This window comes from Lemur catta, chromosome 11 (genome assembly GCF_020740605.2).
Source record: "Lemur catta isolate mLemCat1 chromosome 11, mLemCat1.pri, whole genome shotgun sequence".
Taxonomy (NCBI): Eukaryota; Metazoa; Chordata; class Mammalia; order Primates; family Lemuridae; genus Lemur; species Lemur catta.
The window spans coordinates 366,289-382,524 of record NC_059138.1 but is presented as its reverse complement, the minus strand read 5'-3'; the positions used below and the strand labels follow the sequence as shown (position 1 = coordinate 382,524).

General features: G+C 49.7%; 1 protein-coding gene across 2 annotated transcripts in view; it reads right to left on the bottom strand.

Moving 5' to 3' along the window:
• The window catches only part of NCAPG2 (non-SMC condensin II complex subunit G2), a 53,149-nt gene that overhangs the window by 23,653 nt on the left and 13,260 nt on the right, over window positions 1-16,236 (bottom strand). For both annotated transcript variants that reach the window (XM_045564790.1, XM_045564789.1), the window contains exons 9-16: window positions 15,626-15,712; window positions 12,729-12,824; window positions 12,032-12,157; window positions 11,078-11,257; window positions 8,627-8,779; window positions 4,598-4,820; window positions 3,940-4,043; window positions 1,474-1,647 (exon numbers count right to left, since the gene is read on the bottom strand). In XM_045564790.1, the coding sequence (XP_045420746.1) occupies window positions 1,474-1,647; window positions 3,940-4,043; window positions 4,598-4,820; window positions 8,627-8,779; window positions 11,078-11,257; window positions 12,032-12,157; window positions 12,729-12,824; window positions 15,626-15,712 (1,143 nt within the window). The remainder of the gene's footprint in view (window positions 1-1,473; window positions 1,648-3,939; window positions 4,044-4,597; window positions 4,821-8,626; window positions 8,780-11,077; window positions 11,258-12,031; window positions 12,158-12,728; window positions 12,825-15,625; window positions 15,713-16,236) is intronic.

Below are 16,236 nucleotides of genomic sequence, written 5' to 3'. Positions count from 1 at the left end.
AGGAGTTCAGGCTGCAAAGAGTTATGACTGCACCACTGCACTCCAGCCTGGGCAACAAAGCAAGACGACCATTTTTTTTCTTAAAAAAAAAAAATATTAGCTGGGAGAATGAGGAAATGGTGAATCCTACAGGAAACAGAAATAACAATTTTCCTGAAAATATACATGACATCAAAACAGGCCCCAAATCAAAATGTATCTGTAATTAATTTGTATTCAGTTACAGGGAACCTGCCCTTACCTCCAAATCTCAATAAAGGAAGAAAATCTCTCCCCGATGTCACAAGCAAACTGAGACTCACAGCCGACTCCACAGTGTGGCTCGAGTGTCATCTCCGCACTTGGAGGGGACACGGTGTTCCCTGAGCTCCTAGCAGCTGCCATTCCTCTTCCCAGAAACACTCAGAACGGAACCTGGACCCCTACCTGGGCCCCAAGGCCAGGCTGTCCTAGTGAGCTTCTGTGCTTCCTCCGAGATTTCTGGAATAACACTGGTTTCTCAGCCCAAGGTAATTATTGGAGCTTTTTAATTTACTGGTAAATTCAGCAACTAAGATGATTTACCTTCGCAGACAGGTCACGCTCTCACCTCAGAGCCAACAGTCACAGAAACAGGTGAGGAGCTCGTGGCCCCAGCTCGTCAGGGGGCAGGACGGAGCCAAGAGGCACCCGGGAAAAGAAGGGTGGGCCTCAGACCTACGGCCTGTGTTTAAACCATGCCTTCTTCATAGTCGGGACTTAACTTGGATTTTTACCCGTTAGCCATTTTTTAAATTTGGTCTGAAATGTGGAACTTCCTTCTGAAGAAAAAGGTCAAGGAATGAGACCCAGATGGAAATCGCACACGCAGAGAGTGAGGGAGGAGCCCCCTCGAGACCCAGCTTCTACAGATCTACGCAGCCACGTCCTCGAGAGCCACGGACAGCAAGTCCACAAACCACGGCAAGTGTGTGAGGTAGTGTGTGTGTTATTGGCTTGGTTTACTCAATCCACAATATATGTCTGTCTCAGACATCATGTTGAGCACAATAAATATATACAGCTTTCTGTCAATTAATAGTTAAAAAATTATTTTTTCAAAAAAAGGAATCACACCCATGGCTCTGTTTGCCCCAACAACGCGGACACACTCAGGGCGCTCAGGGAGACGCTGGCTTCCCGAGTGCCATCCAGCACCTCAGCGCAACCGCCCAGGGCTGGCGCCGACCTGCACTTTCACGTTCCCAAACCCTTTCTCACACTCCCCACATGGAATTACATTCTGGAACAACGTTGCCATGCATTAGAGACGGGAGAATCGAGAGCTGCCCCGGACGCTCCTCTGGGCGCTGAGGTCAGGAGGCGGAGACACGCGTGTGCCCGGAAGAACAAGAGACTGGGCCACCGCAGCAGGCACCGCCCGCCATCCCCTCACAAACCCAGGGAGCAGACGCAGCCCGAGCGCCCCTCGCTCCGCAGGAGGGCAACACTCACCTGGAAGACTTTCAGGTACTCGGGGAGGACGGCGGCAAACTTGTTGATGGTGTACGCTCGGGCCTCCCTGTTGCTCTCCAGGCTCCTGTGAATGCTCTTCCAGAGAATCACGACGACCTCCAGCAGGCCCGCCATGGACGCCACGTCATGCACAGACAACGTCTTGTCCAGAACCTGAGGCACAGGCGAGGTCACTGTGGAGGAACTAACCATGACAGCTACCGAGAGGTAACAGCGCTCTAACACGCAGCCCAGAATCGGAGACAGAAGGCAGAGGTGCGAGAACACAGAGTCTATCATCGTGTCGTATGTGACTGTACTCCCCACTTTAGAATCTCTCACAGGGAAGTGAGGGTGTTTTTAAAAGCCCAGCCTACTCAAAGGTTCTAAAGACGAGGACAAAAGAGATTAAAAAAACAGAAAAAAAGCCCACTCAACAAATAGCTTCCAAATTAACCCTACACCTTTTACTTTTTTCCTTAGCTCTCCCTTACGTGTCAAATTTACCCTATATCCTTTAAATTAACAGTTTATCTTAACTAAAACTCCTCTAAAAATCAAAATGTATAAATTATCGTTTCTATCTAGGAATGCAACACTATGAAAACCACGCCTTTCTTTCTGTGTCTTCTGACTTGTTAACAGGTGTCACTTGGTACGATGACACCCCTGCACTCCAGCCCATGCAACAGCAAGACCCTGTCTCACCAAAAAAAAAAAAAAAAAAATCACTAAAACATCATGCTTTAAAAAGGGCTTGTTGGTGGGGAAAGATGTTACTCTCCAACACAAGCCTCAGTGCGAGTGGGGGCGCCCCCAGCCCACTCCCCTGTCAGCACAGCCGCCTGCAGTCTGCAAGGACTGAGCACCACGGACCAGTCGTGGGCTTCTTTGGTTTGTTTTAGAAGAAATACAGCCACTTCTGTCTTCCCGAACTTAGGCTGCTGGCGTGTGGTCATCCCTGCTCTGGATGTTCAGCTTGAGCCACAAGGGGACTCTAACAACACCCCTGCTCCCCAGAGCGGGCAGCCCCACGGCAACAGCACTGCGAGCCACATGCCCGTCACTGGGAAGGGACGCGCTGGGGAGGCCTGCGGGGGACACAGTGCACAGCCCAGCAGTCTGCCAGGTGACCAACACAGCCCATTTCCTGAAAGGAGCAACCTCGACACAAAAAGGATGATTTCGTGTCAGGCTTTGGTATTTTTGTGCTATCTACGCCAACGTAATGGAACAAGATACTAGGAGGAAAAACGAGTTTGATTAATAAGGGCTCACGGAGGACACAAGTGTAGTTTCCATATAAAGTTAAGTATCTCAACATGCACTCATGCTTTGAAACGAGTCACGGCCAACCCGACCTACAAAGCAAAGACATTGCTGACGGCGTGGCCACGACCAGGAGGGCGGCGCTCAGAGCAGACTGACAGGGCTCCTCTGACCCTGCGGGGCCCCCACGATCCAGGGTCGGCACGGCAGCCCCTGTCGCCGACTGGCGTGAGGAAGCCACGCTCCTCCCTGTGAACATCGTTGGAGGAATGTGCTGAACTCCTAAGTGACCATTCATTAAATATGAAGCCAACTTTTTATTTTAGCAGAGAACATCTTTGGTTTTTAGTATACAGCAATGAGAAAAAGTTAAAGGACTACTCTAAAAATGTTTGCTATGAGCCACACAGATGTTCTTAGAATGAGAATAGCTACGTGACAAATTCCATACTTTCTAACACAGTTTACAACATAGCTATGTATTCCTAAACCCCACTCAATCTGGAATGAGAACATCTATAATGGCAAATAATGTTTTTCTTTTCGCATAGAATACAATGGACCTACATACTTCTAAACATTTGTCTTTTCTATTGGTTCAGAAATTGACCTAAAAAGTTGTAATACAAGGACCTCATCGTGCAGTGAACACATGTTTCACAAAGGGTAAACTTCGTTTTGTGATTTTCTTTTAAAGTCCAGTTTTCTTGTCTACTTGGGCACTACAAAATGATCCAAAAATTTTACTTTAGATGTCCGTAAGCATTAAGAGTTTATTAGAAGCTTAGGATACTGCTTATAAGTAATAAGCGTGTCTAAGTCTTAAATATTGTTTTCTTCTGACATAACTGGGGACTTGGGATGTTTCCAGCAGAATCCCAGGCAGTGGCTTTGAGTGACACCACACCCACCGAATCATAAACCACGGAACACCCAGAAACCAGTCCAGTTACGCTGCACCCAGGCCAAGTCCAGATACACAGAGAAGTTTTCTCTCCTATGTTAAATCCTACTCAAACTCCAAAATGAACTACAGAGGGCACACAGCAGTTCTTTCAAAAACATCGCTTACAAACTTCCAAAGTAATCTGTTCGGATAACAATACTGAAGCACTGAATGGGAAATAAAACATCCCTAACATAGGGCCGTGGAAAGGACGTCGCTTCCACGCTCGACTAGGCGGCAGCTCTACTCACGCTCACGTTCTCCTTCTCGCCGCCCCCGTCCTCGGGCTGCGGCTCTCTCATCACCCGCTGGATGCAGGCGCTCAAGCAGTGGCGGATGACATGGATCAGCTTCGCTAGAATGTTAAGATGATCAAGAATTTATGTGTTTCCTCTACAAAATTACCTTTCTAATAGTAAAATTATAATCCAAAACAGTTGAAAGCAATTATTTCCAGGGAAATCATTAAAGAAATGCATTAAAGCATGAAGCTTATTAACTTGACAAACACTGAACATGCACAAAGTGTATCTCGTGGCTGGGTGTGGTGGCTCACACCTGTAATCCCAACATTTTGAGAGGCCGAGGTGGGAGGGTCGGTTGAGGTCAGCAGTTCAAGACCAACCTGGGCAACATAGCAAGACCCCATCTCTACCAAAAATAGAAAAGTTAGCTGGGCATGGTGGTGCGCGCGTGTAGTCCCAGCTACTCAGGAGGTCGAGGCGGGAGATGGCTTGGGCCCGGGAGTTTGAGGCTGCAGGGAGCTATGATGATGCCACTGCAGCACTCTAGCAGGGCAAAAGAATGAGACCCAGTTTCAAAAATAATAATAATAAAAATTTAAAAGTAAAGTGCACCGTGCTTTGGGGGGACACATCACAGGAAGTGTGAACGAGCAGCGCCCGGTACCTATGTTGGTGCAGGCCGTGTGCTCGTGGGCGTACTGGTAGAACTTCCTGGCGGCCGCGTGGTTCATCTGCACCAGCGTGACGCAGCGCTCGCACCAGACCTCCTCCGGCTGGTTCACGGGCAGGAAGGAGTTAAATACGAGGCTCACCAGGCGCCGAGACACAGGTCGAGCATCGGTTTCCAGACGAACCAAGATATGCTCCATGGGGCAGATCTTCCAGAACTGCACAGAAAGCAGATGCGGAGGGAAACACCCGTTGTTCCTATGATCCTGACAACAGCCCAAGCAAAATGTCTAGACCATACCCGAAACAAGAACTGAATTTTATATTCAAGAAAATTCATCCCAAATCAATTAGAATTAATAAATCTGCATTTTAAAAAGTACCAATGCATAAGGCACCCAAGTGTAAGGTTGTTGGAGGGTCAGTTATTATTTAGCATCATTTTTGATGTACGGTAAACTCTCAAATGGTAACTGATTATCAATCTAACACTTTAGAAGTTTCTAACGCACCAAAGCTTTTGGCCTGTTCATGTGAAAGTAAGAAAATGTGTGACAGTGTTGACAGGGACACTCCCAGGGGCAGCACTGCCGGGCCCCTTTCCAACCCCACCTGCCCAGACTGTCTCAGACGCCACAGCCAGACAACCTGCGTGAGTCACAACTGACCAGTGTCCCTCTACTAAAAGCATCCCGAGGTGCCTACAGAAAGCACCAAACTTCTGAGCAGCAAATTCAAAACCAGAGAAAAATATCACAGAGTAACAGAAAGGAAACATCTCAGGGGCACCACGTGAGCCAGGCCCTACCTGCAGGGCGGGCCACACCCTCCCATCGCTCCAAAGACCCATTCCTTTCCAGTATTTTCAGCTGAATCTTCTGTGCCAGCATTTAGATATTTTCACCTGGTTCCAACCCTTGAGCCCCGCCACACGCGCACACACAGCACTGGACGTGAACTCCTGCCCCCGCCAGCTCCCTCCTCCCCGCCAGCCATGCTGAGTGCTGCGCCCGCTGCTACCACCCGGCCCACCCACTGAAGCTGTTCTCACCAAGGTTGTCATGACCTCCTGCTGCACATTCAAACGGCCCTGTCTGTGCCCTCAACTGCAACAAGGTCTCTGCAGCACCTGATACTGTGCTTACCTCCTCCTGAAATGCCCCTGGGACATCGGGGACTTCTTGGCATTGCTGGGAAGCTGATGGCATGGAGACAATAACCAACCCCACGTCCCCCCACACTGGACACTTGCTCAGATCCTTGCACTGGGGAGACGGAGCATCGATCGCCCCAGGGCTTCAAGCAGCCACAGGGAAGAGGACAGAGCAGCCGCTCCCAGCGCTTGTGCCCCAGCAGCGGGGACAGGAGTGTCCCACCGATGAAGTTCGCACGCTGACCAAAGGCTTGGAAGCCAAAGGCAGCGCTTTCAAGGTTTAAGAGACAAGAAAGAGACAAACACCAGGACTCCTATTCCGACCGTCGTAACATCTCCGACTCCAGCCTGGGCCCCTTTCTGCCCAACCGACACACGCCAACCCAGATCGAGTACTTGTGGGTGTGAGGCGTCAGGCTGTGACCTGAGAGTCACACACTGCAGAGCTGGGGTGACAGTGCTGCCAGCACTTACCCTTTCCGGAAACACCCAGGTGTGCCAAGCACTACACCAGGTGCTTGTGCTACTATTTCTGGTGCTACTTATTCCTAACCCCCCAACGCAGGCACCAGGAGGCCTCAGCACCCCACTCCACAGACAGAAACAGGCTCAGAGCACGGAGCACAGGGCCGTAACGCTCTCGCTGTTCCGCGACGCTGCCTCGGCACCACAGAAAGGAACAGGGTTGAGGCCGCAGGCCACGCACAGCTGCAGAAACAGAGGAAACGCAGGCCAGGGGTGTCGCAAGCCCGAGGCGACAGCTACTGGGGAGACTGAAGCAGGAGGATCGCTTAGGCCCAGGAGTCCAAGGCCAGCCTGGGCAATGCACCCAGACCCGGTATCTTAAAAAAATAAAACGAAGTAAAGAAGTAGACATACCAGAGGGAGGGAGTTGACATCTCTACCCAGTGCCTGGGACTGCACAGCTGACAAAGGAAATAGGAAAGTACGGCTCTCATTCCTTCTGAAGCCACAGGCAGGAAACCCTTGTCTGGACCAATGTGCCCATCACCACGCCACGCGCAACCAGGGCCTGGCAGCCCTGCATGGCACTGCCCAGGCCCCTCCTACCCTGGATGACGCCCTCCCAGCAGCTGCAACTGCTAACCTGCCTCCCGCCAGCCACCGTGCCAATCGCGCCCTCTGTGGCCTCAGCTCTCAGGCGATCAGCTTGTGCGCTCATCACAAACCTCCCCAGAGACCTCCCGGCCGCTGGCTCTGCCCTGCGCTTGCAGGTGGGGGCCTGGGATGCAGACGTGCTGCGCTCCCTCTCTGCTCTGACGCCTCACGTCGCTCTGCCGCACCCGGCACCACCCTGGTTCTCCTAGGTTGACCCCCACCAATAAATTACAATTCCCGTCGCCACCCCCCACCAGCTATTACCTGGAAAATCCTCTGCAAACAGAATTACACTTCAAACACAACACTAAGCCAAACGTTTCTCTTCCAGATTCAGAACTAGTTTTAGTAGGCTACTGAAACAAATGCCATCAAAACTGCAGTCAGTTTCTTTGTTGAAAGTGACACGCTGACTCCAACATGTATGTGGAAGGCAAAGGACCTAAAAGAGTTTTGAAAGCACAGCAGCAAAGCTGGACAACGGGCCCCGCAAGACCTGCTGGAAGACGCGGCAGCAGGCAGCATGGTGCTGGCAGGCAGAGCAGCGGAACAGGGCACAGTCCACAGCCAGTGATTTTCAACCAAGCACCAAAGGAACGCAAGTGGGTTTAACACGGGGTATTCACACCACATAGATCACTCAAAATATCTTTGTTTTTTTCTAACATAAACAAAATTGGGGGCCGGGCATGTTGGCTCACGCCTGTAGTCCTAGCACTCTGGGAGGCCGAGACGGGAGGATCTCTCCAGCCAAGAGTTTGAGGCTGCAGCGAGCTGTGATGACACCGCCGTACTCCAGCCCAGGCAAAAGAGACCATCTCAAAAGACAAACAAAACAATCCGCAGATCAAAATGCAAAAAGCATAAAGCAACATCTGCTACATGCAGTGACAAGGTGTCATCATTCCAGCCCCTGAACTTCCAATCCCCTCACCTCAGGCACCTACTAACTACTAAGTTGTTATTCTCTTCCAGGAACATGTGATCTGTATCTGAGCAAAGGCATGTTCCCCATTTCACATGGTGGGTAGCACACTACGAACACCCCCACACTGCACTTTCATGCTTATACCTCTTAGAGGGATTTCCCTGCACGCCCCACAAAAACATCCTCTTCCTTCAGTACTTCTCCTGTGAATGCACAAGTCTGTCTACACTCACGGACATGCCAGCCTGCTCCTAAATCCTGTAAACATTTTAAAATAAATTTCCAAGAACTATCTTGTGGAAAAAGAAAGCTCACCGTGGTACCAGGTAATAATGAATTCAAGAATATTATAACCAACATTTTTAGCCAAAAGTTGAACAGAACTAGAGCTAAAAGAGCACCATCACTCCAGCAGTGTATGAAATGCCAACTGCACATCTACTGTAAAGTGAGCACCTCTTCCCTCGACCAAGAGCACGTCTGCTACCCAGCGAGCTCCTCCTCCCTCGTAATCAGCACTTTTCAACCAATAATGAAGCGCTTACTGGGTGCCAAGTGGGTGAATATTACATGAAATGGTTCAATACAAACTTGTACACATGATAAAAATACAACGCAAGGTGGTATTGCTTACGTTAATATCTTTACAAAGAAAACACACATTGGTAATATTTCTAAAACATCCACCTAAAAACACAAAACAAAACATTACAACACGTGCAGTTGGTGAAACACAGCAGTCATGGGTTCCGATGAGACCACTCAGCCTCTCGGGGCAAGGACGGCCCACCCCGGTCTGAGGAGCCCGCACGCTGCTGACCCACCTTGGCAGCCCGCACGGCCTTGATCTTCAGCAGCATGTCCACGAAAGCCACCCTCACCTTCTCCGAGTTGTCGTGCAGACTGTACCTGAGAGAGGGCAGGAGCTGCTCGAGCAGCGGGTGGCTCAGCCTGTTGTCCAGCACCATCGGCAGACACTGTGGGGAGGACACACGGGTCACAGGGCGCTCGATGATGGAGCCCTCTCCACTAGAGCTACCAGTGAGACAAACATGTCCATAGAAAATGACCTTTCGGCTGGGCGTGGTGGCTCACGCCTGTAATCCTAGCCCTCTGGGAGGCTGAGGCAGGTGGATCGCTAGAGGTCAGGAGTTCGAGACCAGTCTGAGCGAGACCCCGTCTCTACTAAAAATAGAAATAAAAATTATCTGGACAACTAAAAATATATATAGAAAAAAAATTAGCTGGGCATGGTGGCACATGCCTGTAGTCCCAGCTACTCGGGAGGCTGAGGCAGGAGGATCGCTTGAGCCCAGGAGTGTGAGGTTGCTGTGAGCTAAGCTGACGCCACAGCACTCACTCTAGCCCAAGCAACAGAGTGAGACTCTGTCTCAAAAAAAAAAAAAAAAAAAGAAAAAAAAAGAAAATGACCTTTTCCTAAAATGCTGTCATGCAACAAGCACACCTGTAATGATTTAGTGTAGCTTCAACAATTGAAAGAAACACAGAACTGCTGGTAGTGTGGCCTCCAAAGACACTGCGCCCAAGAATCCTCTAGTATGTTTTTTTACAAACAGGGTCTCACTCTGTCACCCAGGCTGCAGTGCAGTGGCGCAGTCAAAGCTCACTGCAGCCTCAACTCCTGGGCTCCAGCGACCCTCCTGCCTCAGCCTCCCAGAGTGCTGGGAGTACAGGCGTGCGCAACTGTACCCAGACCCTTTTATTTTTTTTAACAGCACATAAATTCTCTGTTATTTCCTGACTTGATATTGCATGAAAACTGGAGGGGCAGGCCCCGGTGTAGTTTAACCCTCACACCCTCGGGCTGGCCACACTGCGCCCAGACCAGCAGGCGGTGCTCCTCCGTGGGACAGGGAGCGAAGTGGCCCGTCCAGGCCAGGCTGAGGCCGGAGCCTAGAACCCGAGCTCCTGCACTCCTCAGGCTCGACAGCCTTTTCTTCTCAGTTATTAGCACAAATGATATTTTTGAGATTTTTATTAAAGGTACATACAGTATGCCATGAAAGTATATTTTAGTGTATAATAATTTTTTAAAAATTTTGCTGGGAGCGGTGGCTCATGCCTATAATCCTAGCACTCTGGGAGGCCAAGGCAGGCGGATCGCTTGAGCTCAGGCGTTCGAGACCAGCCTGAGCAAGAACGAGACCCTGTCTCTACTAAAAAAGTAGAAAGAAATTAGCTGGACAACTAAAAACATATATATAAAAAATTAGCCAGGCACAGTGGCGCATGCCTGTAGTCCCAGCTACTCGGGAGGCAGAGGCAGGAGGATTGCTTAAGCCCAGGAGTTTGAGGTTGCTGTGAGCGAGGCTGACGCCACGGCACTCTAGTCCAGGTGACAAAGCCAGACTCTGTCTCAAAAAAAAAAAAAAAAAAAAAAATTTCAAGTACATCCACTCCTCTTCTAGAGCACTGTGCCCAAGGACGGTCTGAGGTGACCGTGACTCATCCGCCCCCACTGCCAACACCCACCTTGGTCCAGGCCACCCCCACACTCTGCCCGCCTCAGCCGCCACACCACCAGGGGTCAGTACGCGGTAGGAGCCCTGGCCCTTAGCACGGCCCAGAGTTGTCACAGGCTATGCCATGGCTGAGCTTCCCTCCCTTCCCAGGTGCGCCCGGGGCACCCTCATCCATGCCGTGGGTCATCTCCACATCGGAGCCACCTGCCGGGCAGACACTGGTCTGTGAACTGAGCCCAGACGCACGGACTGCAGGTCGACCACAGCTGGAAACCACAGCACCAGGGTGAGTCCCCAGCGCAAGGAGCAGGTAGGTCCGCGAGAGCCCCTGCAGCCTGGCCCCTGCATGCTCACCAGGATGCCCAGCGACCCATCTCCAGAGCTGGAAACCAGGGGCTGCGTCAGGAGCCACCAACACCAAGGCCACCAGCTCCACGGCCCAACGGCCCGATCCACGTGGCCTCATTTTGTGCTGACAGACCGAGGACCGGCTTACACACGTGCCTTCGCTCCAAGATGTGGCACAGAGACAGAAAAGGATAAATCCAACAATGCTGGGACCCTGCCCTCCACACACTAAAAACTACCCTTATTTCAAATAGCCACTTTTTTGTGTGTGGAAAATACTTTTAATTTGGTTTTTAAAAGCCTCACTTGGGATATACCACAAAAACGTCAACGGTGTTATCTCCATGGAATAGGATTACGGGTGATTTGTACCTTTCTCCTTCTCTCTGTTTTCTGACTATTCTATAGGAAGCAAACGTTGCTGGTACAACTTTGACACTGCACCTTGAAGACAGAACAGCGCACGTCGGCTGAGCTCGTGTCGAGCGCCAGCTCCTCGGTCACCTTCTTCAGGAGGTCGATGAGAATGGTCGGCGGCAGCATCTCCCAGTACTTGGCGGTTATTTTGCAGACACCAAGGACCCCTGTGGAGCGGACCATCGGGTAAGGGTCTTCTAACAGGCTCTGTAGGCAGGAGGGGAAAGGCTTGAAAATCTTAAATCAGCTCCCTTTACATCGAAGTTTGCTTTACACATTAGCACTTTGGGGATTCACAACTTAACGACAGACACTTCAAGCTACAGAAATGTACAGATTCCTGGATCTCAGCGTGTTTACAAGAACCAGCCTGAAACAGTGGCGCCTTGCTTGCCGTGCCCCATCTGCAAGGCTTTGCTGAGGGCGGGGGCCTCGGGCCCGCTCCTCACGCAGCGGGGTCTGCAGACCAGCCAGCACGGCCCACACGCACCGCTCGGGCATCCTCTACAGGCTTGCCCTGAACCGTACGCAAGGTCTGCTTTACACTATCCAACAACTTTACAGTAGGCCGTGACACAGAGAAGTGAAGGAACTTGCCCAAAGTCACACAGCTATTACGTGAGGGCAGTGGACTCAAACACTGGGGTCCTGACACCAGAGCACACGCTAGGTGACACCCCGTCTCACCGAGGAAACAATAAGAACACACGTAAAATGTTAAAAGCCACACAAGGTAGTAATTAAATGTCCCAAAAGTGACTAAGGAAGAGAAAAGGACACACGGGTCCACACAGTTGCAGAAGGTCCCAGGAGAGAACCGGCCTTTCTCAGAAGGAAGGACGAGGTCTGGAGCGCGGGCCGTGGACAGAGCGGGCCGCACGGTGGGGCGGGGGACACAGGTGGGGCGGGGGACACACGAGTGCCAAGCGCCCGCCTGCACAGGGCTGAGCCCACAGACGCCCGACCACACAGCACACGTACGTAGAGTTCCTCAAACTGCCTCTGAATTTCACCATCCATCTCAGCTGCCCGGAGGTTTGGATCCCTGACAGGAAACGCTTCAACAAACAACAGTGCAGCGTTTGAGCGAACTTCAGAGTTTCTGGCCTGTGATGACAAAAAGTACTTCAGAATCCAGAGAGTTAACATAAAAAGGCCCAAGTCCAGTGTTCCCAAAGTAACACTTTGATTACCTCAACACACTTATTTACAAATAAAAACATAACACTTAAATTGACCGAACTTTGTAAGGCCTTCCTTAAACTAAGCAGAACTCTCTGTTCAATGTCAATAGATAACTTAAAAAAAAAAAGAAAAATCAGCTTCCTGGCTGCAAAGCCCCCTCGTGTCACGAAGAAATGGTCACCACTGTGTCCCAAGAGAGGACGCCGGGCCGCCTCTGCCCCGGCAGGTGCCCACCGTGTGCCTCTGGTCCCCCCACAGCACGGTGCCTTCAAACACCTGTGCAGTCAGCACCTAGCTCATCCAAATTTCCAGTTAAATGGACCCAAGAACTGCTTTTGATAAAAGGAAAAAAACATTTTTCCAAAATTCCACAAAGCACTCAGTCAAAAATCTTATTTTTACAACCCAATTAACAACTTTGAATTACAGTTTGCTGGACTCGTAAGCACGACTGGTGCATTCCACACAGGGATAAACTGTTTAAAGTGCGTACCTTTAATCCTCTCCAGAGGATGGGTTTGTATAACCTATAAAGCATCTCTTCCACTCCCTGGCGAACTTTCTTTTGATGGTGAAAGTAACTCAGCACCTAAGGCCCAAAAAACAAAGACGACAGAGAATAAAGGCAGGCTGCAACGCTGCTCTTGAAACGACCAACCCGGAGGGGGCTGTTCTCTCCCCCACAGGAGGCCCTGACACCACGTCACGACGATTCCCCGACAGGACCAGCTACAGGACACAAGACAGCACTCTACACGCTGAGATAAAGATCAATGACCCCGAGCTACACAATGGTTTGGGTCCGGCCTCCACTGTCTGCCAACAGCCACATAACCTCAGTATTGGCCATCTGACCCCTGACCCTTCAGGGTGGCACAGAAAGGTGCGGGGAGGCATCTGCCGGGGTGGGACCCAAGCCCCCTCTGGTCCAAACGCTCTGACTGAACCTGTCTCAGCAACTCGCAGTGCACGGCTGTGTCAAGACACGGCAGCAACGGAGGAGCTACCACAGGGCCCCTCGCGGCACGAGCTGAACCTCCCAGAAATCGCGAGTAACTGAAACGGCCCCTCCTGTAGCTTCCTGTCCTTTCTGCCTCTCCAGCCAGAACCTTCCGGCAATTCCTTATAGATGCTTATCCCCAGCATCAACCACCTTTGCCTGACTTCTTTAATTCACACTCTGGGAGCTAAAATTTATTAGCGAAAAATGGAAAACTTTTAGAATTGAACAGGCTATGAAACAACAGCCCCGGCCGGGCGCAGTGGCTCGTGCCTGCAAATCCAGACTGCAGCAGCTGCGGTCGGACACGGCACCCGGCACAGTGAGACTTGGTCTCCTGAAACCAACCGAAAACAACAGCCCGTCCCTTAAGTGAGCTGCTTGTATCAACTTTACCCTAAAAGACCCAGCATCTGGAGATTATTGATTCTGATTATTTTGGAGTTTTTAACGATGGCGACCTTGGTCTATAGTCTGCCTTTTTGTGCATAATATGATCCGAGTTTTGGTATTGGTGGTATACTCGCTTCACAGAAAGATTTTCTATGCCCCATGCCATAAAATTCACTTTTACAGTGTACGATTCAGTCGTTTGTAGCATATTCAGAGTTGTGCAACCATGAGTACTCACTAATTCTAGAACATCTTCATCAATATATCAGGATTTCTACCTTCAAATGATGTCTGAAGAACTTCATGAAGTTTCTTTCAGCATATCAATAAGATAATGTATCAGATAAATTTAATACTTATCAAATAAAAAACAATTTGAGAAAGAAGCTATAATGTGTTATAAACGTTAATTACTTCAAGTCCAGTAATACATTTCACTTGAAAAGTGAAATCTAATATTCTTCCTTTGAATTATTTTTGTGCTTTTTTCCATAAACTTACCAAATAGCTATATCTATACTTATAATATCTTAATTACTAAAACTACCATAACAAGAAATAAAATATGAAAAAAAAGTCATTAGTTATTTGGTTCACCAAAAGTGAAGCAACTATGTCAAATTTTTTGTGTAGTTTAATATGATGCAATTCTTTATTACTAAACAGAATTTAAAACACCAAATCATGTATGTGAAATAAATAACCCAAACTGACTACAACTAAATAAAGCCACACCGGGATTAGGAGAGGGGTGGAGGGATTCATTTAATATATTTAGCCTAAATATATAAAATCATAATTTTTAAACCCTCTGGAAAACTCAGTGATCTAGATAAACCTGAGTTCTTAATCCTTGGGTAACAAACTAAATCATCAATAATGTCAAATATTTCCTTATCCATTCAAAATTAATACATTTATAACATACAAATAGTAATCTCACTACACAAAAAACAAAGAAAAAGGCAGTCTTTGTCCACTTCGCTTCTTGACTCGTGGTTGCCACAACCACAGCAGCAAGCGCGGCCCCGCTGCGCACTCTGCGACCGCCAGATCTGCCTCGACTGCGCCCGGCACTCAGACCCCGTCCCCCGCCTCCCCTTGCCGGGACCACCACGCTTACTGCAGCCCCGCCAGTGCCGTGACACCCAGCGTGGCGCCTTCTCTAGTCAGACCACTCAGACACGTAACGACAAAATTCCTACCTACATTCTGAGATTACCTTCTAAAAAAAAAAACCATCTTATCGAGAGAAATTATAAAAACATTTATTTCATCTGGTTTTCAGAACACCAAAATGGGAATTTAATGTATAAAAGTAACTAATAAAAATAATTTCAAACATCCTCTAAGATCTTTGAAACAGTAATAGTGGCAAAAAGTGGTGATTCTAAGGCAGGGCACAGTGGCTCACGCCTGTAATCCTAGCACTCTTGGAGGCTGAGGCGGGAGGGAGGATCGCTCAAGGTCAGGAGTTGGAGACCAGCCTGAGCAAGAGCGAGATTCCCGTCTCTACTAAAAATAGAAACAAATTAACCGGACAACTAAAAATATGTAGAAAAAATTAGCCGGCCATGGTGGCGCATGCCTGTAGTCCCAGCTACTCGGGAGGCTGAGGCAGAAGGATCACTTGAGCCCAGGAGTTTGAGGTTGCTGTGAGCTAGGCTGACTCCACGGCACTCTAGCCTGGGCAACAGGGTGAGACTCTGTCTCAAAAAAAAAAAAAAAAAAAGTGATGATTCTAGAAATTCTTTGGTCAGAGAACTGAATTAAAGGTTGCTCAAATAAAGTACGACTACCTTAACAACAATATACCTTTGCTTTCCTCATTGAAACTTTCATGGTAGGAATAAAACTGCCAGACACCAGATATCAAGATCCTGAGAAATCCCTCTGACAGATGCCTGTGAAAGCTGAATTTAACCAAAACACAACGGAAGAGACAGTATTTCAACAACAGTCTGTTCTCAGCTGGTGCGACGAAGAGCCCGGCTCACCTCGCGCACTTTGGAGTGCACTGGGGACTTCCGTGGAAGGTGGATCCCGTGGAACATGAGGTCTTGGATGCACTCGGTTTCGATCGTCTGAAACGACAAACGCAAGGCAGGGCGCTGGGCACGCGGTCCCGCAGGTGACCCGACAGGCTGTGCAGCGCTCGAGTATCGTGTCTCATGGGGAAAAGCCTGGATCCTTTCACCAGAGATTTCCTATTCTACGTCCGTATGTCTTAGATTCCTTTAGTTTTCATATACCAAGGAGAACGCTTAGCTGCTTCTATCTCATTTGACTGAGTATCAAATCTGTGCCAAACGGCAAGGCAAGTTCTACCCAGAACTCGCAGCCGTTCAAATCCAAGTCCAGAGACCGAGGCTGTGGTGCGTGTGGAGCCCCACCCCCGCGTCTCCACGGCCCTGGACAGCCTCCCCAGAACCGAAAGAGAGCTACCTCGGCGGGGGAGGCCGGATTCCAGACCGAAGCCAGACCTTCTGGGGCTGCCGCTGAGAAGGGCTGGTCCAGGCCGGGGTGGGAGCCGCTGGGTGCGGCGGCTGGGAGAGGCCAAGCCCCCAAGAACAGCCCAAACCCCAGCGGACCACGGGGTCTGTCACCC